Consider the following 22,202-nt stretch of genomic DNA (forward strand, 5'->3'; position numbering starts at 1 on the left):
CAGTTTTGATTAAAAACTGCTTAATTAAAAAGTAACTACGTGTCTAACAACAAATATTTTCTCTGCCACATCTGTACAGTCCTCGTCATGCCGTACGGAAGAACGTAAAAATTAGCGTCGTCGTTCTTTTTTTCTAAGTGCAGCACGGGCTGAAGCCTTTCTGCTACAAAGTATCTAGAGAATGGTGCCTCTTCCATTCAATGTCCCAGTGAAGGGCATTTACAAGCATCTACAGTGTTTGCTGAGCAAAGCAGGAAACAGCTGGCCCATGTGTTTCTCCCAAGTGTTACAGAACATTCTGAATTACACTGAATTACAATGGTAGTGCATGGTTGCCTACGCTGCCCTTTTCTCGCAGCTATTTTATCATGAAGTTTAGCTTGGAGGAGTCAGTCAGCTGGGTGGTAAAAAACAAAAAAACACAGTGTTACTTACAGAGATCCCAGAGGTCTTGGGCTATGGAACGAGTCAGCTTGTTTTGGCAGACATCCTTACATACTGCTGCCAGTGCTTTCGCCAACTGAAATGCAATTATGAGCTTAAGTTAAGTACAGCTTCATCCCTACCACCTTACAAGGCAACACTAATGCAATGCAAAACATAATTCACCAGGAAAAGCACATGGCAACCCAACTTTCAGAGTTTAATTCACAGAGCTGGCATGTGCCATAAAATCTAGAACACTTGAGGTGCAATTTTAGTGCGTGTGTAAAGGGAAAAGTTATTAAGAAGAGCTGCCCAAACAAAACTAGGGCAAGGTTCTACCAGCAGTGGTACCTTCCTTTTTGAGAATATACTGAAGTTGATGGTTACACCGACAGCACTTGTCCTGGTAAGCTTTAAATCAGTCTTCAAATAAAAAACAGAAATTTGTCGCTGTAACAGGCATCTGGGCTACACAATTACTCCCAAATATATAGCTCATGTACAACTTTCTATTAAACAGCCTTCTTGTTTTGTTACATTCCATTCCAAATTTTAAATACGTACCCGAAACAATAACAAACTGCAAATTATTAGGCTCTCCGTATACCTTACACTGATTATGTGGTGTGCTTCAAGTTGCTTCATTTTCCCTGTCATTACATTGCAAAAACTTGGTTCAGCTGTACTGTTTATGTTTGAGAGTATATTCAGATGAGGCATTTTTCTCTACTTCGCCCCCAGAAAAAATTACCAATACTGCATTTCATCTTTCTCCAGGTAGAAATACACCAGCATCCATGCACGTTGGTGAGCTGTCCTAGGCAAGTGGTGCCGACACCGTGTATTCCGCTTTACTGCGGCACTGTATGTTGTGGGGTGTGACGCGGAAAGCTGCATTCTGGGCCTTTTCACACAGACGCTGAAAGCCCAAAACTACTATGGGCAGTATGACAGGGAACACAAGAATGCCACCAAGCAGAGCAGCCATGATAGCCCTGTAGAGCAACTGCAGGCAATACCAAGGTAAGTAAAAGACCATGGCTGGCCCCATCTCACCCAGAAGACAGGATAACAGAGTGCGGGAGATGAAAGATCACTCTCCTAGCGTCCCTGCCAGCTGCTGCTCAATACCACGACAGGTGCTCAGCAAGGTCATCTAAATAAGTCTTTCCCATGTTCACATCCTACCTTCGTATGCCCTACATGCCTTATATGCCCTTTACAACAGCACTGATGGTGTTGTACTGCACCAGCCATTTTATATGCCTGGGGTTTAAACCAAAAATCATGCATCACTCCTTCTAACGATGACAATGGTTGAACGTGAAGCTTTCTCGTGAGGGATTTGTTGGTTGTCGTCTGAGTTTGGACTTTAACTCGCAGACGGTTGGGACTTTTGATCGCAGCCATTTCACCCCTCGCCATTTTATTTCACTTTAAGAAAGCTTTGAATTCAACCATCATTGTTGTTAGACAGAGGGGTGCATGATTTTTCTGCCTAATTTGCACGTCCCCGCACCCCTCTCCAAATTCAACCCACTTTGGCCATGTTGGAATGACACAATTGGATAGACGTCAGCTTCATCACGCGAGGGACCCAGGTTTGATTCCAACCACGGGAAGCGCTTTTTCTTGAGGTGCTTCCACTATCATCATCGTCATTAAAGAAAGTTGGCTGCTTTCCTGCAGTGCACTTCTGGCACTCGTTGACGAATCGATTAGACATAGAAAGCTTCACTTTAAAAACAAACTTCTTTGCCAAAGGCATAGGCGTGCGCAGAGTTCTCGATTAGGGGGGGCAAAGTCTTACTGCTGCGGCCCCCCCCTTTACAGCAACTCCCGACCTCTTCCCACTGAAGGCCTAGCGGTCCGAACGCAGTGCAAAGAGGGATGTTCGTAAAATTTTTATTTCAATGCAATGAAATTGCAACGCATACAAAATATTTCTGAGCAGAAATTTTTACTGTAATGTGTTACATTGGCAAAATATGGGCCAATTTGGCGCCCCCCTTCAGATGATTAGGGGGGGCGGCCGCCCCCCCTGCCCCCCCAGTGCGCACGCCTATGGCCAAAGGGGCTTCTCACTTTAGCCAACACACACGACACAAAGCCATTCTAGGTGCAAGCACAGCCCTTGGGAATGGCCATTTGGGAACGGCAATGGCCATTTTGTCCCAACTGCACTGAGCTCTTCATTAATTGCAGTCAACACACTTGGCCCATCTAGACTCTTCCTACAATGAAATAAGTCCATTAATTCATTTCCATCACACTAACTGCTGCCATACTAACAAATGCAGCTTGAAGGTGGTATTATGGCTGGCATAAAAAATCAAACAAACCCTTTGTCTAAAGACAACGATGGTTAAAACGCTTAGCTTTCTCGTGAGGGATTCATTCACTGTCGGTTGGGTGGCAGGGGTTCACAGAGTGAGACCAAGAAAGCTTTACTTAAAGTCAGTGAGCCCAAGAAAGTTAGTGAGACCAAGAAATCTTTACTTAAAATACAAACTGCTTCGACCGTGTTGGAATGCCGCAATCGGATAGGCGTCGGCTCCGTAACGTGCGGGACCCAGGTTCGATTCTAACAATGGGAAGCATTTTTCTCTCGAGGCGCTTGGTGTGCCTTTGCGTATCATCAGCATCGTTTTGTGAAACCCATTGTGTAAAGTTGGCTTTTCTGCAGTGTGTTTTGGTGATGGGACAGTTGCCATCAGTGAGGCATAGAAAGCTTCGCTTTAAAGCCCCAGTTCCAGCCCCATTTCATTCCAGCTTTTTTTTTTAAGTGCAGAGTGAGTCTGGAATGTTTCCAACTTTTAGAGTTGGAAACATTTTAGAGTATAAGAGTGCTCGGAGTTCCAACTCCAAGCACTCTTAAACTACCGACCGGTTGGTGTGTTCTTTCATGCACATGCTCTCTGACGAGCCAGGCCAATCTACTATCCGACCAAGCAGAACACTCCACTAACCTCGAAGACCCCTACGGATCCCCGCTGCTGCTTCTCGACTTCACCGAAGACGTCCCACTCGTTCAAATTCAGAAGCAGGGTGCAGCTAAGTTCGGCCATCTCTTGGCAGGGCCGATAGTCTGCACACCACAGGTGAGTGGAATCAGCAAAGCCAGCAACACACAGCTCACAATTTCATGTTTGCATGCATTTGCACAAATTATCAATCAGTTTTAGTAACAAGGCTATACAAACACTCTTTGTCGATAAAAAAATTGTTTTTGTTCCTGAGAATGCTACCGCAAGCATTCAAAGCTAGCTTGACAATTTTCTACTCATTCAAATGAAATGTTACCCAGGTATGTAAATGTGATTATTACATGATGTTCCCTTAATCACTATTGGCGCCCCCAGATGACTCTTTATGTGGGAGACCCGACGTAATGGGCAGCAGTGCTTTTGAACAAAAAAAACTCACACTCATGGTCCTTTAATCAGTGTGCACTGCCTTAACCCTTTGAGGGTCACGGCCGCACACTTTCAAAATGGTCAATGACGTACATGTATGGCATTGCTTGTATCTTTAAAAAGCGCGCCTTTTTCGCCAACATCTCTTGCTTGGCATGTGCTGCCACACTTCGGAAATACGTCAAATTTTTTTCTTGCGCTGATGGCTCTTCTTTTTATTTTATTTTTATGATTTACTTCAGTGGCGCGCCGGCTATCGTTTGCGCATCTGCTAACGAGGGGGCGCGCTGGGTATCGCCCACCTGGCACCCCTGCGCCTCTCGCTTCTTGCGCCTGCCACAGACCAAGGTCACCTGCGAAACTGATGCGCAACTGATGTCTATCTGATTTTGATTCACTCAAAAGGTGCCAACTTGTTACTCTCTCGTTTTTGTTTAGAATTTTGCTCGTGTTACTCATGAATAAACGACATACATGTAACAACATAAACGATTTTTTTGTCACTTTATGGTCCCCCTAAAAAAATTACTATAATTTTTTCTCGAAATAGATTCATCCGAAGAATTTAAATCAGCAATAAAAAAAATTGACCCCGGGGGGTTGCATTTGGCAAAAAAATTCGGCCCTCGAAGGGTTATTACCAAAACATTAAACTGGCCAGAGTTTGTTTTGTCTTAGATTGATCATTAATGCCAATGTAAGGTTGGAGTAGCTGAAGGGACTGCTTCTTCAAGGCACTGAAGCTGTTGCATTAGTTTTGATTCTGACAGACGGTCATGAAAGTGAATCCGGCCTGGCACAAAGAAGGCAATCATAGAGAGAAGAGTGCACAAAAAAATTGGTCCCCATCCCACCCTGCGAAAATGGATGTCCAGCAAAGTTGTTGTAAACCACCACAAGTGGTGATGGAGGAGGGTATGAAATGTTTCTCCTCGCCATGGCAGTCTTGTCGGTTGCACTCAGCTAGTGTCACTAGATAAGGGTACAGAGTATCGGCACTCTTTTCTTTTATTGTTCCGTGCCGCCACCATGATCATTGGTTAGTTCGCATTATGTGACATTTGCTTACACTGCGACAGTTCATCATCACCATTTTGTTGTTTATGCGTTTTAGTCGGTCAACTCTGGTAGGCTTAGCTTGCCCTCCCTGCTCTGCGGCTGCACGTAAATGACATTGTTCTGAACACGAATCAAAGATAACGCGTGTCACAGCATTTCAGCAGCAGAAGTGTGTCCAAATGTGCCGTTTTGCTGCATCTTCAGTAGTATTGTTAACAAACGACCCGGTCGAAGTTAATGGCGAGGCCGTTGATGCGGCAATATCGCAACATTGATAGATGCCAAAATGGCCGCCGTTGCTGACTTGCGTGCCACAGTGTCGGTACTCTAACACCTTATCTACTGACACTTCGCTCGGCTTCTCTGGTGGCAAATGCTGGGTCCTGCCTAGCCTGACGCATGCGTTCGGCGTATTGGCCGAGAACTGCTCTATTTAGTAACACTAGTCCTGCCTAGCCTTCAAAGATAATCTGCAAACATAATTTCTACTGAAACACATGGTGCCGGGGGTCCCACTGTTCACAGGCGCCTTATCACCCATAATGTGGTTTCGATGCCTGTTTTGTGGTTTCCTTACACGAATTCTAAGCTCTATGCCGTATGCCTGATTAGCCTGATGCATGCGCTTGGAGTCTTAGGCCTTGGCATTTTTGCCCACAGCGATGAAACCGCTGGGGGGTAGAGGTATACAGCTCTGCTGTAATATCAGTTTACCATGCACAATCAATGCACCCCCGAAAAATGCCCAATTATTCAGGAAAAAATAAAAGGGGGAGACGTTTCTTATGTAAGTGAATACACTGCTATAATGCTGGTTGCTCTCAACATCGGCAGTATTTTTTGCACAGTAGAGAAGCAATTACTTCTTTTGCCGACTTAGATAACCTATGTCACAAACGTAGGTGTGATATGCCACCGGAATTCACTCTGAACAGTGCATGGCATAAACAAAGTGTCTTCTTTAACTGCACCAAATTGAATTAAAAAGTAAAGGGGGGGGGGGGGGGGACTGAAAACGCACGAGTATTTATTCCATCTTCACACGACTCGGCTGACATTGAACAGAGGATCACCATGCACTTTGGTTTACCAATGACCATAATTAGGGATACGCAATTGCTGTCATGCAAAATTACTTTTGAAGACGTTATAGTGAGGTACCAAAGTCCCTCCCAAAGAATAAAGGCAACCACCAAGGCCCCCATGGGTTACATTACAATTCAGTGTGCAAGAGAGAAAGAGGAGAGCGAGCGAGACAGAGGGGGTGTTGAAACTTTTGTCCCCCAAAATTCATTCTCAGCCACAACCCACTCCCAAGAAGAAACCCCGAGGACAGAGATTCGAAAGGGCACCCCCAGAGGAAGAGGAGGTCACCTTTGTCAGCGTCAGCATAGAAGGCCAGCAGGGAGGAGCGTGCCAGCTGGATGAGGTCCGTGGGCCGGCGCTGGCCGCTGGCGCCAGCAGGGGGCAGTGCCTCGGCCGCCTGTAGGGCCTCTGTGTAGCGCATCTCAGACACCAGCAGCGCGGCCAGCCGGCGCCACTGGGGCAGCCGCAACTCTGCCTCCACCGAGTGGAACAGCAGCAGCGAGGGGGCGTACAACTGCACACACCACACCACAAGGGAGGACCAGCGGCGCTCTAATCAACAGCGCCACGGAGCAGACTTCGAGAGCAACGCAATTTCTTAAAGAAAGACAAGCTGAGGTGTATGGGTGGCCACACAGCATGTCTTTTTGTGAGCTACCTCAGGAAGACACAACTCCAAAGTGTTCTTTCCCAAAACAAAATATCGAGCACTGGTCAAGTCTCCACAACATCAGTCACTACGATGACACACAGCACAGAATGCGAACCACCTTCAGACTTTCACTTAACTTGGCCGAGATCAGTTTCATAGAGGAAAACTAACATTGGCCCCGAGCATACTCCACAATGCTACTTTTAGAGCATAAGACAAACTACCTTCGATGTCGGTATTAAGCCAGAATTGACATTTCAGGTCTACAGCATTGCGAAGATTTATTCTTGACGTTAGAGTCAATTTAAAACGGTGAGATGGAACCATCGTACATTCACTCCCGGCTGTGGTCCCCTAAAAGGTAACAACCTCACTCAACTCGAATCTGAGCATGAACATCCCCAGAGAGCCCTAACTAAACAATTGAAAAGCTATATAATAAGAGTTGTTCGTTTTCAGATTTTATACATTTTTTTTAAAACCAGGGGGTAAACATTGGGTGCTATTTTTCAAACTGATAATTGGGGAGAAATCGGGCTTTTTTGTGCTCTTTTACAAACTGATATTTGGGGAGAAATCGGGCTTTTTTGTAAAACCATACTAAATTTTGGCTTTTTTTTTTTTGGTAAATCTACAGATGCACTAAGTAGTAGGATCAGTTCATTTTCTCAGTAGATATCACGAGCTTCTAAACTCTAACATGTTAAAATTGGTGTTTGTTTCAAGCTGGTAATCGGGGGGATATCAGGGTTTTCTAGAAAATACTCTCCGAAATATGGCGCTTGTTTGGAAATGGATCAGAAATGATGAAAGTAAAGAGCATTGATAACTTCTAAGAAACAAAACATTTTATTCACAAAAAGCTGTTCATACATTTTTTTACACATCCCTGTTTACGTACATTATGATTTGCATACAACATGTCGGTCTCCATTCGAGACCTGTCCGATCGTTGATCGTATCTCAGCCGGGAGAAAGTTCTCTCGACATCACAGCTTCCACTAGCTAGGCCCAACAAATGCCAGTGCAGCATTTATCTGCCAGCCTGGGGCAGGCAGCTGTAGAGCCCTGCCAATACTCAATGAGTTCGACAGCTGTGTTTGTGACCGCTACTTTGAAAAGGTCCATTTGGGAGAAATTGGGTTTAACCCGATTCTCCTGATACATGTTCAGTGTGTAAAAATTAGGTAACGTCTGGTTTTACCTGAAAACGAACAACCCTATATGTAATGCACCTTAACTACAGCTCTTCGATAAACTTTTTATGTGTGGTGTATAAGTACTCGCTATGCCAACCATGAAATCTAGTCAATAACGAAGTTTTTTCCACGAACTTTCCACACTATCGTTTACAACAAATGCCTATTCTTATGAGGTAGACAAGAGATACCGACGCGATGACGAAAACCTGACTGGGGGTTTATTCTCAAACCCTCCCTCCGTGCCTGTGGTCACCATGTTCTGCATTGATTCAGGCAGGAATATTTAGGTTCGTTGCTCTGCGGCAGCAAACGTAGCTGCCAGACACAGTTGAAGAGAACAAGTGCTTCTCCACTGAGCCACACGTGTGCCAGAAATTGGGCTCTCGCTATTTCCCTCTTCATAGCATCAAAGCCTTCATTGCTTTGTAAAAAAACTCTTTATACTGCAGCAATCGATGTCGTCTGGTACAATGAAGCATTGAAAAGAAAAAAGCCAAGCCCCATTATTGTTATGCCGCAGAGTAGGTTTGAATGCATAGCACAAAAAGCTTACAGGGCCCTTCTGCTCCCAACACCGACATCACGTAATCCTCAACAAACTGAAAAGGCAGGAAGAACCGACTAGTTTGGTGTGTGCATGAATTCAAAAGCAAGAGCTTACAATTAATAAGTACCCCAACATGCCGGCAAGCCAACCAGCATAGAGCAATGAAGTCACAAGCAGCCGAGTGAATTTAATGTGCGTGTTCTCAGTCATGTGCAACTGTCAACCTGCCAGTACCCAATATACATGGCTCACAGCTGAAAATTACGCCCATCTTCCCGCGAGGGAACCCTGGTGTGATGCGACGCATCGGGGGGTTCAATTGGCGTTTTCATTGGGTTGATTCTCTAAATCGGGGGAAACGTGTTGTGAACGCATATGATGCATTCCATCACATGCGGGTGTTCTCGTATGTGGGAAGATGGGCGTAATTTTACTTTTCATGAAGGGACCGTCACTTCCATCACGTCTTCATCGGAAGAATCAAGTCAAGCACGCAGTCGTCAAGCAAAGTGACGCAAAGTCGAACGAGAGCGAGCGCTGACTGAGCCGCCGCAGCGCGATACCCGCTTTATATTCAGAGTGCCTCAAGGAGAGGAGACAACGGAGGAGAGTCGTGCATGCGCACGCTTGCGCGACAAGAGCGGAGCGAAGCGAGCGAAGCGCGCGCACGCAGCTGTTGTTTATGATAATGAGACAGAGTGAGAGTGTTGCGCACAGCTGTTGGAGAGAAGAGCAGAGGAGAGTCGCGCATGCGCAGGTGGTGTGCGGATGCCGCCGACGCCGACGCAGGAGGGGCATGCCTCAGAGCAAGAGATGTGTCGCATCTAATAAATTTTTTAACGTTACACATATTCCGAAAGAAAAACCCTTCAAATAGGAGCATAAACTAAGCAACTGGAAGTGTGAAGGCAAGTAAAATAAAAGTTGGCACATTATGCGCAGAAGGAACACCTATGCAATAGTCGAGGGCTACAGATCAACTTAAATCGCCTTGCGTTCCTTCGTGCATTCCGAAAATTCACACACACACGTTATTCTTTTTATGCCCCTTTACCAGGAAAGCACCCGTACCAGCTAAGAATCAAGCTGCTCACACCTCACGCCCAGCAGCAGCCTGCCCTATCCACTGATCCACCACGGAAGGGAAGACGGCAACGCAGAGTAGCGAAAGAGGGAGTAATGAGTGGTGTAACAGCACAAGAAAGCACGGGCCAGATCTCACAAGCAGTGATTTAGAGTAACCGGCATTGGCAGCACTTGGTGCAAGAAATCAACAAATGGCACCCCACTTTCTCTTCTAGCTGCACTGGCCAGTTATTTTCAAGTGTATTCGTAAGAATATTACCTGACTCGCATGCAAGGTACTAATTATTGCAAGCCGCTTCTACAGAGGCCCCAAGAGGGCATCGCTTACCTTGAGGGAGCGCAGCTCTAGTGCCTTGGCCAAAAGGACGTACATGCGGTCCTGCCACTGCTGCGGAAGGCCCCGATGAAATTCGCGCAAATTGCGAGTGAGCTGCCACTACAGAGGAAAAACAAAACAATTCCGTTATTACCACTTGTTCAGCTAAAAAGTTTTGCTAATACTATAATGCATGCTTGGTTACATGACCTTTTCCTCAAATAAGGGCCCAACGTGTATGTTGCCATGCATGGTACTCAAGATAACCATTTAGAAAATCACAGATCCGGACGTTTTTCAAAAAAGGTGTGTACTGGAACTCTGTCAACCTCAGAAATTCAAATGCAGGGCATTACAGGCCAAAGCTACACCTGGACTATTGGGAGGGCCATACTGGAGCGGCTACATATTAATTTAGACCATGCGGATATCATTAACATGTGCTCCAAATCTTAAAACACGGGCATCTGCATTCCATTTTTGCCTCCACCTGGTTGCCACAGTCAAACAGTTGCCATGGTCGGGAACTGAGCTTGCAACCTTGCGCTCAAAAGCACGACACCTCGGACACTGAGCCACCACGGCGGATGTGCTGACCCAACCTAACTCAGCCAATAAGTACGCCACTGATGCCACAACACTCCGTGTGTGCAGTGCTGTTTTATCTACAGTGCATGAAAGACTAAAACAAAAGCCCCGGGAGCCACTCTCAAAAAACGGTGGCAGACAGACCGTGATGGAAACGGGGAACATACATGAGAGCTGAGTGATGTCAAACGCACGGGCGGGGACACCCCCTGCAGCAGCTTGATGAGAGAGACAATCTCTTCCGGGTCGTGCGAGGCCACGAGCGCCCGCTCCATCCTCCCTATGTTGGTGGCCGCATTCTCTGTGAAAACGAAAGGGGGCACCAGCTCACGAACAATGGCCACAGCACCACAGAGTTTCTCGCGAAACGGAGAATGCACCCCAGGCACAGGGCGAAACATGAGGAGCGGGAACCTTTGGCTATGCTCGCACAAGCCAACAGGTGCGTAGAATGATTCACAGGCAGCACAGGTAAGAAAATGATTGAGTAAACATGTCTCAACTCTTACAACACGCAGAAAAAAACTCCACCTTGAAATTTAAGTTATACGCCTTGGGTGCTGCCTGTAGGGGAGCCACTGAAATCCCCCCAGCTAGCGGCCCGTTTCGAAAGCAGCCGCGGGATGCTCTGGCGCGCAACCCCCCACTGTCGGTGCTGCTTTTGGGGCACGATCAAGACTAAAATTTACCGTTTGTATGCATTTGAAATACATACTAATGTGGAGCAGTCATTCTGTTTGCAAATGTGGTGTATTTATGAGAGTGTAAACGTTTCTGAGGCGTTCTTAGTGTGGTACATTCGGTCTGTATGAGCGCCAGGTGTGTGGCACAGACCAGCACCGCGAAGCCGGCATATGCATTGAGCTCGTAATTCCACTGCCCTAAAATTTACTAACAGTGTAAGCAGCATTTCCTCAGATGGTTATGCTATGGCTATGCACTATGATGTACATCGGTTTTGTGCGCTTACATAAACTAGCGGGGCCCTCATACCTAACAGCATGCCAGTTACGTTTGCCAATATCCCACCATACTTACACAATTGTAGGTCGACCCCCCCTTTTTTTTTTAAGTTTGGACATCTGAAGTTGGGAACTGAAGTTGGGGGGTCGACCTACAATTGAAACTGAAAAATTGTATCACCGGCGATGGTAAGCCAAACGAGAAATCGGGGACGTAATGACGTAGTTGCAACTGTGTGTTTTCTTTCCGACTACCTATTGCGTATAGTAGTTATTCTGAATGCTCGTTCGCAATACGTTTTTTTCTGCTCTTATGGGCGACGCAGCCATCACGAAGCTCAAGGGGTATAGGCTACTTACATTGCAGACTTATACATCCACTATACAATAAAGTCAAGTATAACGAACCCAGGTACAGCAAATTAGCCTTCACACAAAACAGCTCTGCTAAAATGAACAGAACACATGAATGCAGAGTGTCCACTGACATCACAGAGTTACCGGGGCTGCCGCAACATTCAAATTTATTTTTAAGCAGAGTGGCTATGATGAAGTGGCAATGAAATAACAGCCAGAAGTCACACCTGGATGGCAACAAAAAATCACACGTGGCTCTCCAGCCACTATTTGGCCATCCTTGATGCATTAGGTAATTGAGTTGTTTTTCAAAGTTGGGGTGTCGTTTGCCTGCCGGTGCTTCCATACAAGGTGCAACGTAAGGTGCCAGCTCACCGGCAAAGGAGACTCGTTCCAGGGGAATCTTGGGTGGGATCTCCCCAGGCGGGATCACCTGTTCAGTCGGGAAGTATTTGCGCATCACGCCCGAGCAGGACAGCGCCTTGGCCATGTCTGTCGAGGCATTGCACATGTACCTGGCAGGTGGCATGTAAAGAAGATGGCACACGAGAGGAAACACTCTTTTTCCCATCACTCCAACTTTCTTCAGACACATTTGGTGGCAGCAAGGGTAAAACCAATCGGCACAAACCACTACACCATAGGGCAGAAACAAGAGCATGAAGTGTGCTGTGCACAGTGTATTGCATTGCCAGGGGCAGGAACGGTGGTTCACCCAGCATGCCATATACACTGCAACTTGCAGCAACATAGTGTTATAACCTCAGCCCACATGCATATTGCAAGGGCTGCTCCCATAATATTACTAGGTCCATGAGCTAACTGCCTATTTTCCGCAACTACTATTGCAAAGTAGATTTTGTTTACAGTATTTTTTTTATGAAAGACTTTTTATGAACTCCACTGTCGCCTTCCAAGATGTGAGTTGCCACTTCACCCCCGTAACGTGCACACGGTGGGCAGATGTATGTGCACACAGGGCCAAATGCATTCAAGCAAGAGACTTGTTTCGTTCACTACTTGACTACACCCTGTATTAGCATGGCTGTGTGACAGTACTTGCCTCGCTGGAATTTGAAAAGCATGTTTTATGCCCTACGCTTTTTAAAGACGACAGTCTTTTTTGGTCTACTCAAACTGGTATGTCTGTCCAATTCAGCCACCCGGCAAAAAATAAAGGGATTCTGAAACAAGAAGTTTATATAGGTTGTATTCACTGGCATGGAGTGCATGCTGGCAACTGTGTGTGTTGCCTTGGTAATGGGGAAACGTGGGCACAGGCATGGCGGCGCACGCATAAGGCCGCCCCAGTGAGCTCAAAATCATTACCTCGACATTAACTGCTGTTTCGCGCAGCGCCCTACAGCCTACTTGTCACAAGACACGGGCAAAGTGATTACCAGCTGCCGTGTTTTGGTACCAGCCTCAGCTTACTCAGCTCTCTAAGAATGCTTCCACTTCGGCCGTTCTGAGATGTCAATAGTCTTCCAGATAGCAATGCACTCACTTCTACGCTACCGCCGTATCTCATCAGCATTCACGTGAACCTCACAATTTCTTTGGAAGCATTATTTGGCTTTTGTACTGAACGACTGCCGTGGGCAAGGTGCGGGCACACCTGTGTCTATATCCGTGCTCACAGGCAACTGTGCTGCAGCAAAAGCATTTCGTGTGTCATGCTGCTTTTCAAAACCGCGGTTCTATTCTCCAGTTGTGATGCAGAGTTCTCTAGGGCAAGTAGAGCATCCCCACACAATGCCATTGCGATTATTCATGTCTACTGACTGACGCCACAGCCGAGAATTGCGTGGTAACAGCACAGACGATAAAAGGCAGGGGCTGTTTTTTTTTTTCCTGTGAGATGCACATGCATGTGCAGACATGGTGGACACTGTCATGGTGGCTTCGGGTGTTGCCAAGAGAAGAAATCGCCCGCTAAGCTTTTATGTGAATACCAACTGAAGGAAAACCTTTCCAAACCACTATACCTGGTACGATACTTCATACTTGTCAACATTGTACAGCAAAACGAAAACATTAGGCACATTTGAGGCAAAAAATCAACTCTGGTACTAGGCAACGTTCTTTTAATTGAAAATAGATATGCACTTGATATTTGCAACAGCAAATAAAAGATATGCATTGTAAACAATATTTTTACCCAAAAATACAGAAAAAGCTCGCACCTGAGCTCACACCTCGTGGCAGCGTTCCAAGTTCAACACTAATGAAAGGTTGCAACAGATGAGCCGCAAGCAGTGGAATGTGGGAAAGTTAAATTGAACTGAGCAGGCCTCAGCAGTGTTTATCGATGGAGGAGGGAGACAGGAGGGGAAGACAGTGAGAGGCATTTACGTGGCAGCGGTGGCAGAAGACTATTGTCTTTCGACAACATTTGCAGCAAAGTGAGCAGATAAGCAACCAATCTTTTTTTTCCACACAAACAAGCATTAAAATGCTGTTAAATTAAACTATAGCAAGGTAAAGGCATTCATGCATTTTCCCACACCACATTGGAGCATCACATGAAACTTGCACAGGGACAAAGAACCTTTGGAAAAACATAGTTGTCTATGACCTGCCCTTGGCAGGCAGCAAACACTCACAGCTTCTCTCCAAACACCCTCTTTTCTACCCTTAGTAGTTACATGGGGCATTTCCTAAATGGGAAGCTCTTGCAATTAAAAAAAAAAAAAAACGCACAGCCGAGGTTATGCATCATCAATGTTGCGGGAATAGTGGAAAACTGTGATCACGACTCGATACGTGGTTAGCAGACAACGCGCCTGAGCCGCTCTGAGATGGCGGTGCAGCTCTTCGACAGCGACGACAGGGCCCCATGAGAGGACACCACTGCATCGGTGCATGGAAGCGGAGAGCTCAAGGGATACACCGGCGCGGTGGAGACTGTGCTGTGGCGCCCAGTCAGCTGCGGCAAGCGAAGACTAGCTCCGGACTTCATCGCGTGCGGCAGCAGAGAAATCCGGCTCTGACCCGGCTCTGCCCCTCCAGCCAGGAGCACTAGGGTGGTATTGGGAGTAAACCTCCTCGAAGATTTGCGTCAGTTGCCTTTGTGTCTTGCCTCTGTACCCCAAGCCGGCGTCATACACATGCCAGCCGCGTATGGAGGATTGTCCGGGTATGACCCGTCACCACAACGTGAATAACATTTTAGCAGGAAGTGAAGTTTAGAAAGCAGCAACGTAAAAGGCATGGTGCATATTATGGGCAAAGCCCTACACCTCTGTTGGGGTGAGGGTAGTGGGCAATCCTGCTATGTGCCACCAAAAAGAAAGGAGGAGCTGGAAGCGGCGAAAAACAAGAGAAACAAGTCACACTGGAGAGGGAGACAGAAAAAGCACGCGAGCCCTCAGCCAAAGAAAAGATGTGCAGGAACGTTTGGAATGATGAAAAAATCGAAGGATGCCCAATTAGGAAATGTCCCAAGTAACTAAGGGTAGAAAAGAGGGCGTTTGGAGAGCAGCGAAAGGTTCAAGGAGAGGCGCAGGAGGAAGAAGACAGCAGGCAAGAAGAAAGACCCAGGAAACCTCGCCAACAGAGCATTGACCTGGGTGAGGGCAGACCAGCAGTGCTTTGGACTCCTGGCTCTTCGACCCACTGTGGACTCGTACTCCGACGACCTCAGCAACAATGTTCACGGAGCCTTGCCTAGTTTACAGGCAAGGCCTGAGCTCTCACAGGCCTGAGCTCTCATGGCTCTGGCAACAGCCTCCAAGGAACCTGCCTGGTCCTGCTGTCCCGACGTCATGTGTCCACGGGACACATAACTGACAACCGGGGCTTGTGAGCTCATACGGTGGCAACACCCTGATGACAAGTGTCTGACGAGACTCAACAGCTACAACGGCTACACCCTCCGGGATCATCGCCAGGTTACGGTGCATCAACACTATCCACAGAGCACCAACAGCGTGGCCTGAATATGCCTGACAAAGGACCTATGCATCTCGATTTGTAGATCTGACTCAGAGACATTGTAAGGACAATTGTGTACTAGTTTTGTCTGTGCATAGCTACGGTCTAGGGTGTGATTAGTTTTGGATCACACATTTAAAGACCATGATGGGAGAATTTAATGCAAACGTAGGTGAGAAGCAGGCAGGACAGAGGTCAGTGGGAAATTTTCGAATAAGGAGTCACTATAGTGGAGGATCTACACTGGTTGGTTTTCCGGAGAGCAGTAATCTGGGTATAATGAACACATTCTTCTGCAAACAAAACAATAGGAAATGGCCTAGGAAAAGTCCTGACTGTATATCTAAAAAACTACATCGACTTCATTCTCAGTGTCAACCCTGGTATTACACAGGACGTCGAGATGCTAGGCATGACTGGGAGTAGTAATCACAGAATGGTAAGAGTAGAATACGGGTGGATCTCAAAATGGAACGAGGGAATCTAGAAAATAGTAGAAAATCCAGCATAGAGTCAGTCTGCGCCAGAAAGCCAAAGTTTAAAATAACCCTTCAGAACAAATTTTCACTTTTAACCGGAGACAATGATGATAGTGTAGACAAACTAAATGACAATGTAATGTTCGCAATCACAGAGCCTACAATAGCTGTAGGAGAAGCTGAATGTAGAAAGAAAAAAAGGGTAAACTGAGTAATAAAATGAAGGCGCTCATTGCAAAACATAGAAACATGAAATCGTCGGAGCTATCGAAACTGATTAACAGAAGAAAAGCTAGCAACATTCATTCCTACAACATAACAAGGATTGAGGAAACATTGAAGAGAAGAGGAAGCTCAAAAACAACCAAGAAAGGCAGACCATGTAGTGACGCGAAATGACAACCAATGGACCACCAGAATATCAAAGTGGGTACCGAAAGACAGGTCTGGAAGAAGATGAAGGCCAATAACTGTATGGAGGCACAAAATAAGAAAATTTAGTGCCAAAGAATGGATTCGAGCAGCATAGGACAGATCTGTGGAAGAGGTGTACGTCCTGCAGTGGACTTAAATAGGCTGACAATGATGATGATTATGATGATATTGATGCATTATTGTCATGAGGGGTTAAGATTTTCAGGTAGGTAACACATGTGAGGATACGGCGATTCCACGTTGCTTTGTGGAATGCTCCGTTGAAAACTCTGAAGCGTGAAAAACAGCACTGCCCATAAAATACGCATTGAGTAACCATCACAAGTTCAGCGTGTGGGGGGAAAGACATCAAGGTTTATAGTTTATACAAAACAGTGACATACCCAACAAAGTTTCTTACGAAGTTCATTTCCTTTTCACTCAGCGTTGGAACTAGACTATTCAAAACCTGGTAAACAAACAAAAGAGGACATCAAAAGATCAAAAACTTTTGGCAAGTGATCAAGTCTTCACTGTTAATTAACAGAATTGAGCAGCAAAGTTGGCGGTGATCATGCAAAAACTTTGTAGCAAGTGGCAAACATTAACAGCTTTGGCAAAAATTGCAATAATAAAACCGGTACCCTCAAAGAGCAAGATTTGCAGTCAACAACAACACTGTCATACGACAGATAGTACATGGTTAGGTACAGCATGCTCTTGTGACTTCAAGGCTAGTTATTATGCTTGTTCAAGAGACAGTTTCAAAGCCTGTGATGGGAGAATGTCCAGCTACTTAGTGTAACTGGATGTGCAATTTCAAACACAGTAATGGCCCTTAGAGTAAGGTCAACTTTCTTTGCAAGACTGGTGACATTTATTCACAAAATAAGCAAGTGCCATCTTGCCCACAGGTTACGGTAAGTGAAGAGGAGAAAAAAAAAAAAAAAAGACGCCACCACCTGACCCATGATGGCATAACATAAGCAAAAGCAAAGACGCCACCACGTGACGTATCTGATGGCATAACGTAATGTAAAATCACTTTAAAAAATATCCCACATGCTCCACAAATTGAGAAGCCTGGTGCACGCAGCAGTGCAGTGATTTGGGCTGGTGTGTGCACTGAAGGTAAAAAGAAAAACAGCACAAAGACGATGTGCACACAAGAGAAGGGCAACCCACGACGCCAATTTTAAACCAAATGTTAAATTGCGTGGCATCAAACCAGAACCGAACCTGAACCAAGAACTGAACGGTTAATGCTGCTAGGAGTGAACCCGAACAAGTATTTTTTCCCGGACTGAAACTGAACCTAACATAACAGAAAATATGACAAAACAGATCAGGCACCTGATGTAGCTAATCCTTTCCCAATGGCAGTTGGTGCATTCTTTTCTTACGCAAGGCTGTGACACTGGTTACCAAACTGATCAATTCATTATACGTTAATCAGTGGTTAATTTCATAGGACAATGAATACGTGAAAATGGGACATTCATAAGCCTTCAGTATACGATTTGTAACACAAACACACAGCAACACTGCCTAGGCATGGCGCAATGCCACAGGACCACACAGTGGTACCGGTACGTACTGGTGAGAGAAGCCATCCAATGTGTGCGAGAACACCGATACAAGTGCGGCACAGGGATTACCACCTCATAAATGTGAAGAAATCCTTGAGGAGTGCCCGTTCCCAGACTTTCTCACTGCTCTGTTAATAGCCTTACTTCTACTGAGACTTCTGAATGTCAAACAGTTTGGGGGCTCCGAACCCTTATTAACTAGCATTAACTAGTATAGGGTGGTGCGAGGATAATTGGGACACTTCAAAAATTTTTCCTGAGCAAACCGCCGCTCTGTTTGCGCTCAAACTTCACATGAAGGTCGCATTTTGCGGTCTATTTTGTTTGACAATGGGAACAACGACAGTACTTGACTGTTTATTCCGAACATAAATATAAACAATTTTCGCCTATGGCATAATGGCGGCTGATTTTGACGTACAAGCCAGTGCAAGTTGATCTTGGAATGACGGCGCCACTTGGGGTATGCAGAGCGAAACGCACGTTTGGGATTTATGGCAGGAAGGAGCCAAATGCTGTAGCAGATGATCAGAAAATCTCTTTTGTCCCTAGTTTACGATGATCACAAATACTTGCATAACAGCTGATACCAATCAAATATTCCCACGGTTTATCCTTGCCACTAAACGTTGGATTTGTTTCCTCACCTGCTTTCACATTTTCTGATTGTCTGCTGCCCCATTTGACTTCTTCCTGCTGTGGAAGGAGCCGATTGAGGTAGTAGACGATCAGAAAAGCCGCTTTCACATTTTCCTCAGGAAAAATTTTTAAAGTGTTCCAATTATCGTCGCACCACCCTGTATATGTACCAACCTAAACATTGAGCTGCCGCAGATTATCTCGGCATCGCCACATGCACTGGAGACCGGCTGCTTTTGCATACCTTTCAACTCACAAATTGCTTTTGTGCCACAAAGGCACAACTTTGGGGGCAAAAAAATTTTCTCGTAACTGTGCTAACTGCGTTTTTGCGACTGCTAGACATCCTGTTTTTTTTTCTCTGTGCTGTCCACCGTGGATATACCCATAACCAGCTGCTTGCTTGTTTCCTTTCTTACTCGCTTGCTCGCTTAATTGGACAAAAGGCTCACTTCTGCATTTCCTGCACTCCAGGGGGTACCTTGTCCTCACAGCCACAATGACGAGATGATTGAGCCACGAGCCCGCACAGAACTTTTCTGCCTAGCTCAGCATTTTGTCCTGCTGGGTGACAATCATACACTTGTATATTATTACCTGTACCTTTTCGGTAATGGAGTTCCACTTTTGCTGCCAAAGTGTTAAAGTCCGTTTCCCCAGGAAACGGAGCAAGAATGACACAGGAGGGGAAACGCCGTTTCCAGGGGTGGCCAGATAACATCATAAGAGCTTGGACAAGGTTAAGCTAGTGGCATCTGTTGCAGGAGAAGCTGCGTGGCTGTCACGATTGCCATTTCACTGCGCAGCCCCAGAATGAACTGTGGCCACTGTCATTTTGTCCATTAGGTGCCGCTGCCCTCTCCGTCGCCATCGTAGCTATGAAGCTTCGTAGTCTGCATTGGTTTTGATTGTGACATTCTTTGGTCGCTCGCCAGTGCCTGCCGCAATGGGCCGTTTCCCCTCCTATGTACGCTCTTGCTCCGTGCCCCAGCCTGAGTTCCCAAACTCACGCACAAGTCTGTGGCAAGTAGAGCTCAATAGTTCTTGCTCTAGCACAGTCAGTTCTGGCTGTACCCCTGAGATTGCAATTGCTAGGCTGGAGACTCAATGCCAATTCATACCACCACAAAGTTGGGAACTGTAAAAACCAGCAAGAATATTAATAAAAACCCTGACAAGTTGGACGTTGTTAACTGGTTTCTGAACTATTATGTTTTATGGTTCAGGAAACTGAAATAAAGTGAAATATTTTTAGCCTGAAGTCCATACCGAGGCAGTATTAGCATATCAAACAAACGAGCAAACAACTCTAAGAGTTTAGTGGGCATGAGAAACGTTCTACAATTAGCCACTATCATGACCGGTGTAAAGATGAACTTTGTGCGGCCTTCAATGTTCTTAACAGTGGTGACGCACGTGCCATCCCACTTTTGCTCAACCTGCACAGCAATGAAGTGTCATGTTCGCATGTTTCCCATATCAGATGCAACTTTGTTGTTCTTGTTCTTCGTTGCACTTCCTAGTATCGCCTCCAAACATTAAACCTCGTGGCAAAAAGAAATTGCTGAGAAAACAAGGCACATAGTTTCAGGAACACAGGAAAAAAAATTGCCATTTAGAGGACTCTGGAATGTGATAGCTCAGTAAATACTTCAAATATAACTGCAATAGTTTGCAAGTATACTTTATTGGGAACTAGCAAACTGGGAACAAAACTAACACCGAAAAACAAACGTTTTTTTAACTGTTGGTTCGCAAGACCTGCGCCTCCGCTTAATAAGCACTGTACGTAAGTGTACGACGCCTTGAAAAGTAAAAATCATTTGGTTGCCAGTTATCGAGGCCCTCCAAGGGTCGTCCCAGTGCTGTTTCTCTTTTCTTTTTTGGCACATGCCTTACCTCATTGAGGAAGATGATGGCGTTCTTGTCCAGTGAAGCAAAGTTCAAATGGACTCCACACACAAAGAGCTCCCCGCTGATCACACGACGCACAGCATTACACAGAGCCACCTGCGTGGCCACTTCTGTGCTGCATCCAAGGGACAGGAAGGCAGGAAGCCCACAATCAACGAAGGCACACAATTCTACGAAGGCACGCAATGCCCTGCTCAGTTGTTATCCCCACTCTTCTTCCGTTCACTTACAGCAACTCTATCACATAATTAAGGTGCCACTGATACAATGAGAGAAGCCAACAAGCAGTGCGATAACTGCCATTTCCCCTATGATGACATGACGGCATTCACACTTACTCCCACATCCCATGGATCCCACAGAATTTTGTGCGGTTGCTCACCAGACAAATCGAAACCCAAGCATCAGGTACGCCAATTCAAAACATCTTGTACCTAATTCTACACTGCCGATTGATAGTATAAGTTTGCTCAAACTGCCAAAACTGAAGCCTGCAGACACTACCTCCTCACTGCAGGAGAAAAAGTTGCACCTCCTTCAAGTGCGAGTTCGTCAAGAAAAAGAATGGCGACAGAAGTTGTTACCCGGCAATATTCTGCTGCACATAGACTTCGGCCATCTCCCTCTCCCACAAGGGAATCTCTCGCTTGATGTTGTCCTCAAGAAGGACTGCCACTGCTGCCTGCACAAAAAAATCATTCCACCTCGTTTTTTTTTTTTTTTACACATCAGAACATGAAAAGAAGCCGTATCTGCGCATTGATACGGCTAGCTATGTTTTCCAGCAGACCAAAATATGACAGCAAAAAGCTCCCGACTGGACAGGATTCTACTTGATATGTGCCAGATATGCTTTTTATCGCCTTCTTCTGATGACTGCCTATGGAACCAAAAATACGGGAAAGCAGATAAAATAAATGCCTGAATCACACAAAAAAATCTTAAAACCTTAAACTTCAGTTCAATCTCTTCATGAACAGGAACACCACCAAATGGTGATTCAATAAAAGCACTGTCCCCCTGTAGGAGGTCACCCTGCATTCTATGACTTTGGGAACAAGTAGACACAGTACACTTAGACTATGCAAAGTCTACTGACGTTTTTAACCATGGTTAGTTTCAGAAACTGTCCATAGGCAGTTGATTTCACAATTTGTGCCAGTAGTTCTTTAGCTACTCAAAGGGAAGAGCAAAACTACCATCATTTAAAAGGCCTTAACCCTTATTACTTCGTGAACATAATCATCCAGTATAAGCTTCTGAGTCTGGATGAGACCTACTCGGCGCTCAAGATGTGGCCCGATTCCCGTTTGAATGCTTTCACTCCAAATTTGGCTGTTCCTGTTTAGTGCTTAAGTGGACAGGAGCTTTTGTTTACCTGCACGCGACAAGCATACCTATTCAACCTTGTGGTTACTTTCGAGCGAGTGAGCCAGCGAGTGTGTGAGTGAGTGAATGAAAGTGCATGTGACAGGTTGCTCAATAACCGCTCGCACGCATCAAAGAGGCAGATCTAGCCTAGCAGACTGTCAGC

General features: G+C 45.7%; 1 protein-coding gene across 2 annotated transcripts in view; it reads right to left on the minus strand.

Moving 5' to 3' along the window:
- Positions 1 to 22,202, minus strand: part of Ints8 (integrator complex subunit 8) — a 69,672-nt gene that overhangs the window by 19,293 nt on the left and 28,177 nt on the right. For both annotated transcript variants that reach the window (XM_077681364.1, XM_077681360.1), the window contains 9 exons: positions 21,253 to 21,350; positions 20,654 to 20,783; positions 16,931 to 16,995; positions 12,073 to 12,212; positions 10,546 to 10,679; positions 9,803 to 9,910; positions 6,276 to 6,501; positions 3,396 to 3,514; positions 436 to 520 (listed from right to left, as the gene is read on the minus strand). In XM_077681364.1, the coding sequence (XP_077537490.1) occupies positions 436 to 520; positions 3,396 to 3,514; positions 6,276 to 6,501; positions 9,803 to 9,910; positions 10,546 to 10,679; positions 12,073 to 12,212; positions 16,931 to 16,995; positions 20,654 to 20,783; positions 21,253 to 21,350 (1,105 nt within the window). The remainder of the gene's footprint in view (positions 1 to 435; positions 521 to 3,395; positions 3,515 to 6,275; positions 6,502 to 9,802; positions 9,911 to 10,545; positions 10,680 to 12,072; positions 12,213 to 16,930; positions 16,996 to 20,653; positions 20,784 to 21,252; positions 21,351 to 22,202) is intronic.

This window comes from Haemaphysalis longicornis, unplaced genomic scaffold (genome assembly GCF_048455015.1).
Source record: "Haemaphysalis longicornis isolate Haplotype H1 unplaced genomic scaffold, Haemaphysalis longicornis Haplotype H1 scaffold_1, whole genome shotgun sequence".
Taxonomy (NCBI): domain Eukaryota; kingdom Metazoa; phylum Arthropoda; class Arachnida; order Ixodida; family Ixodidae; genus Haemaphysalis; species Haemaphysalis longicornis.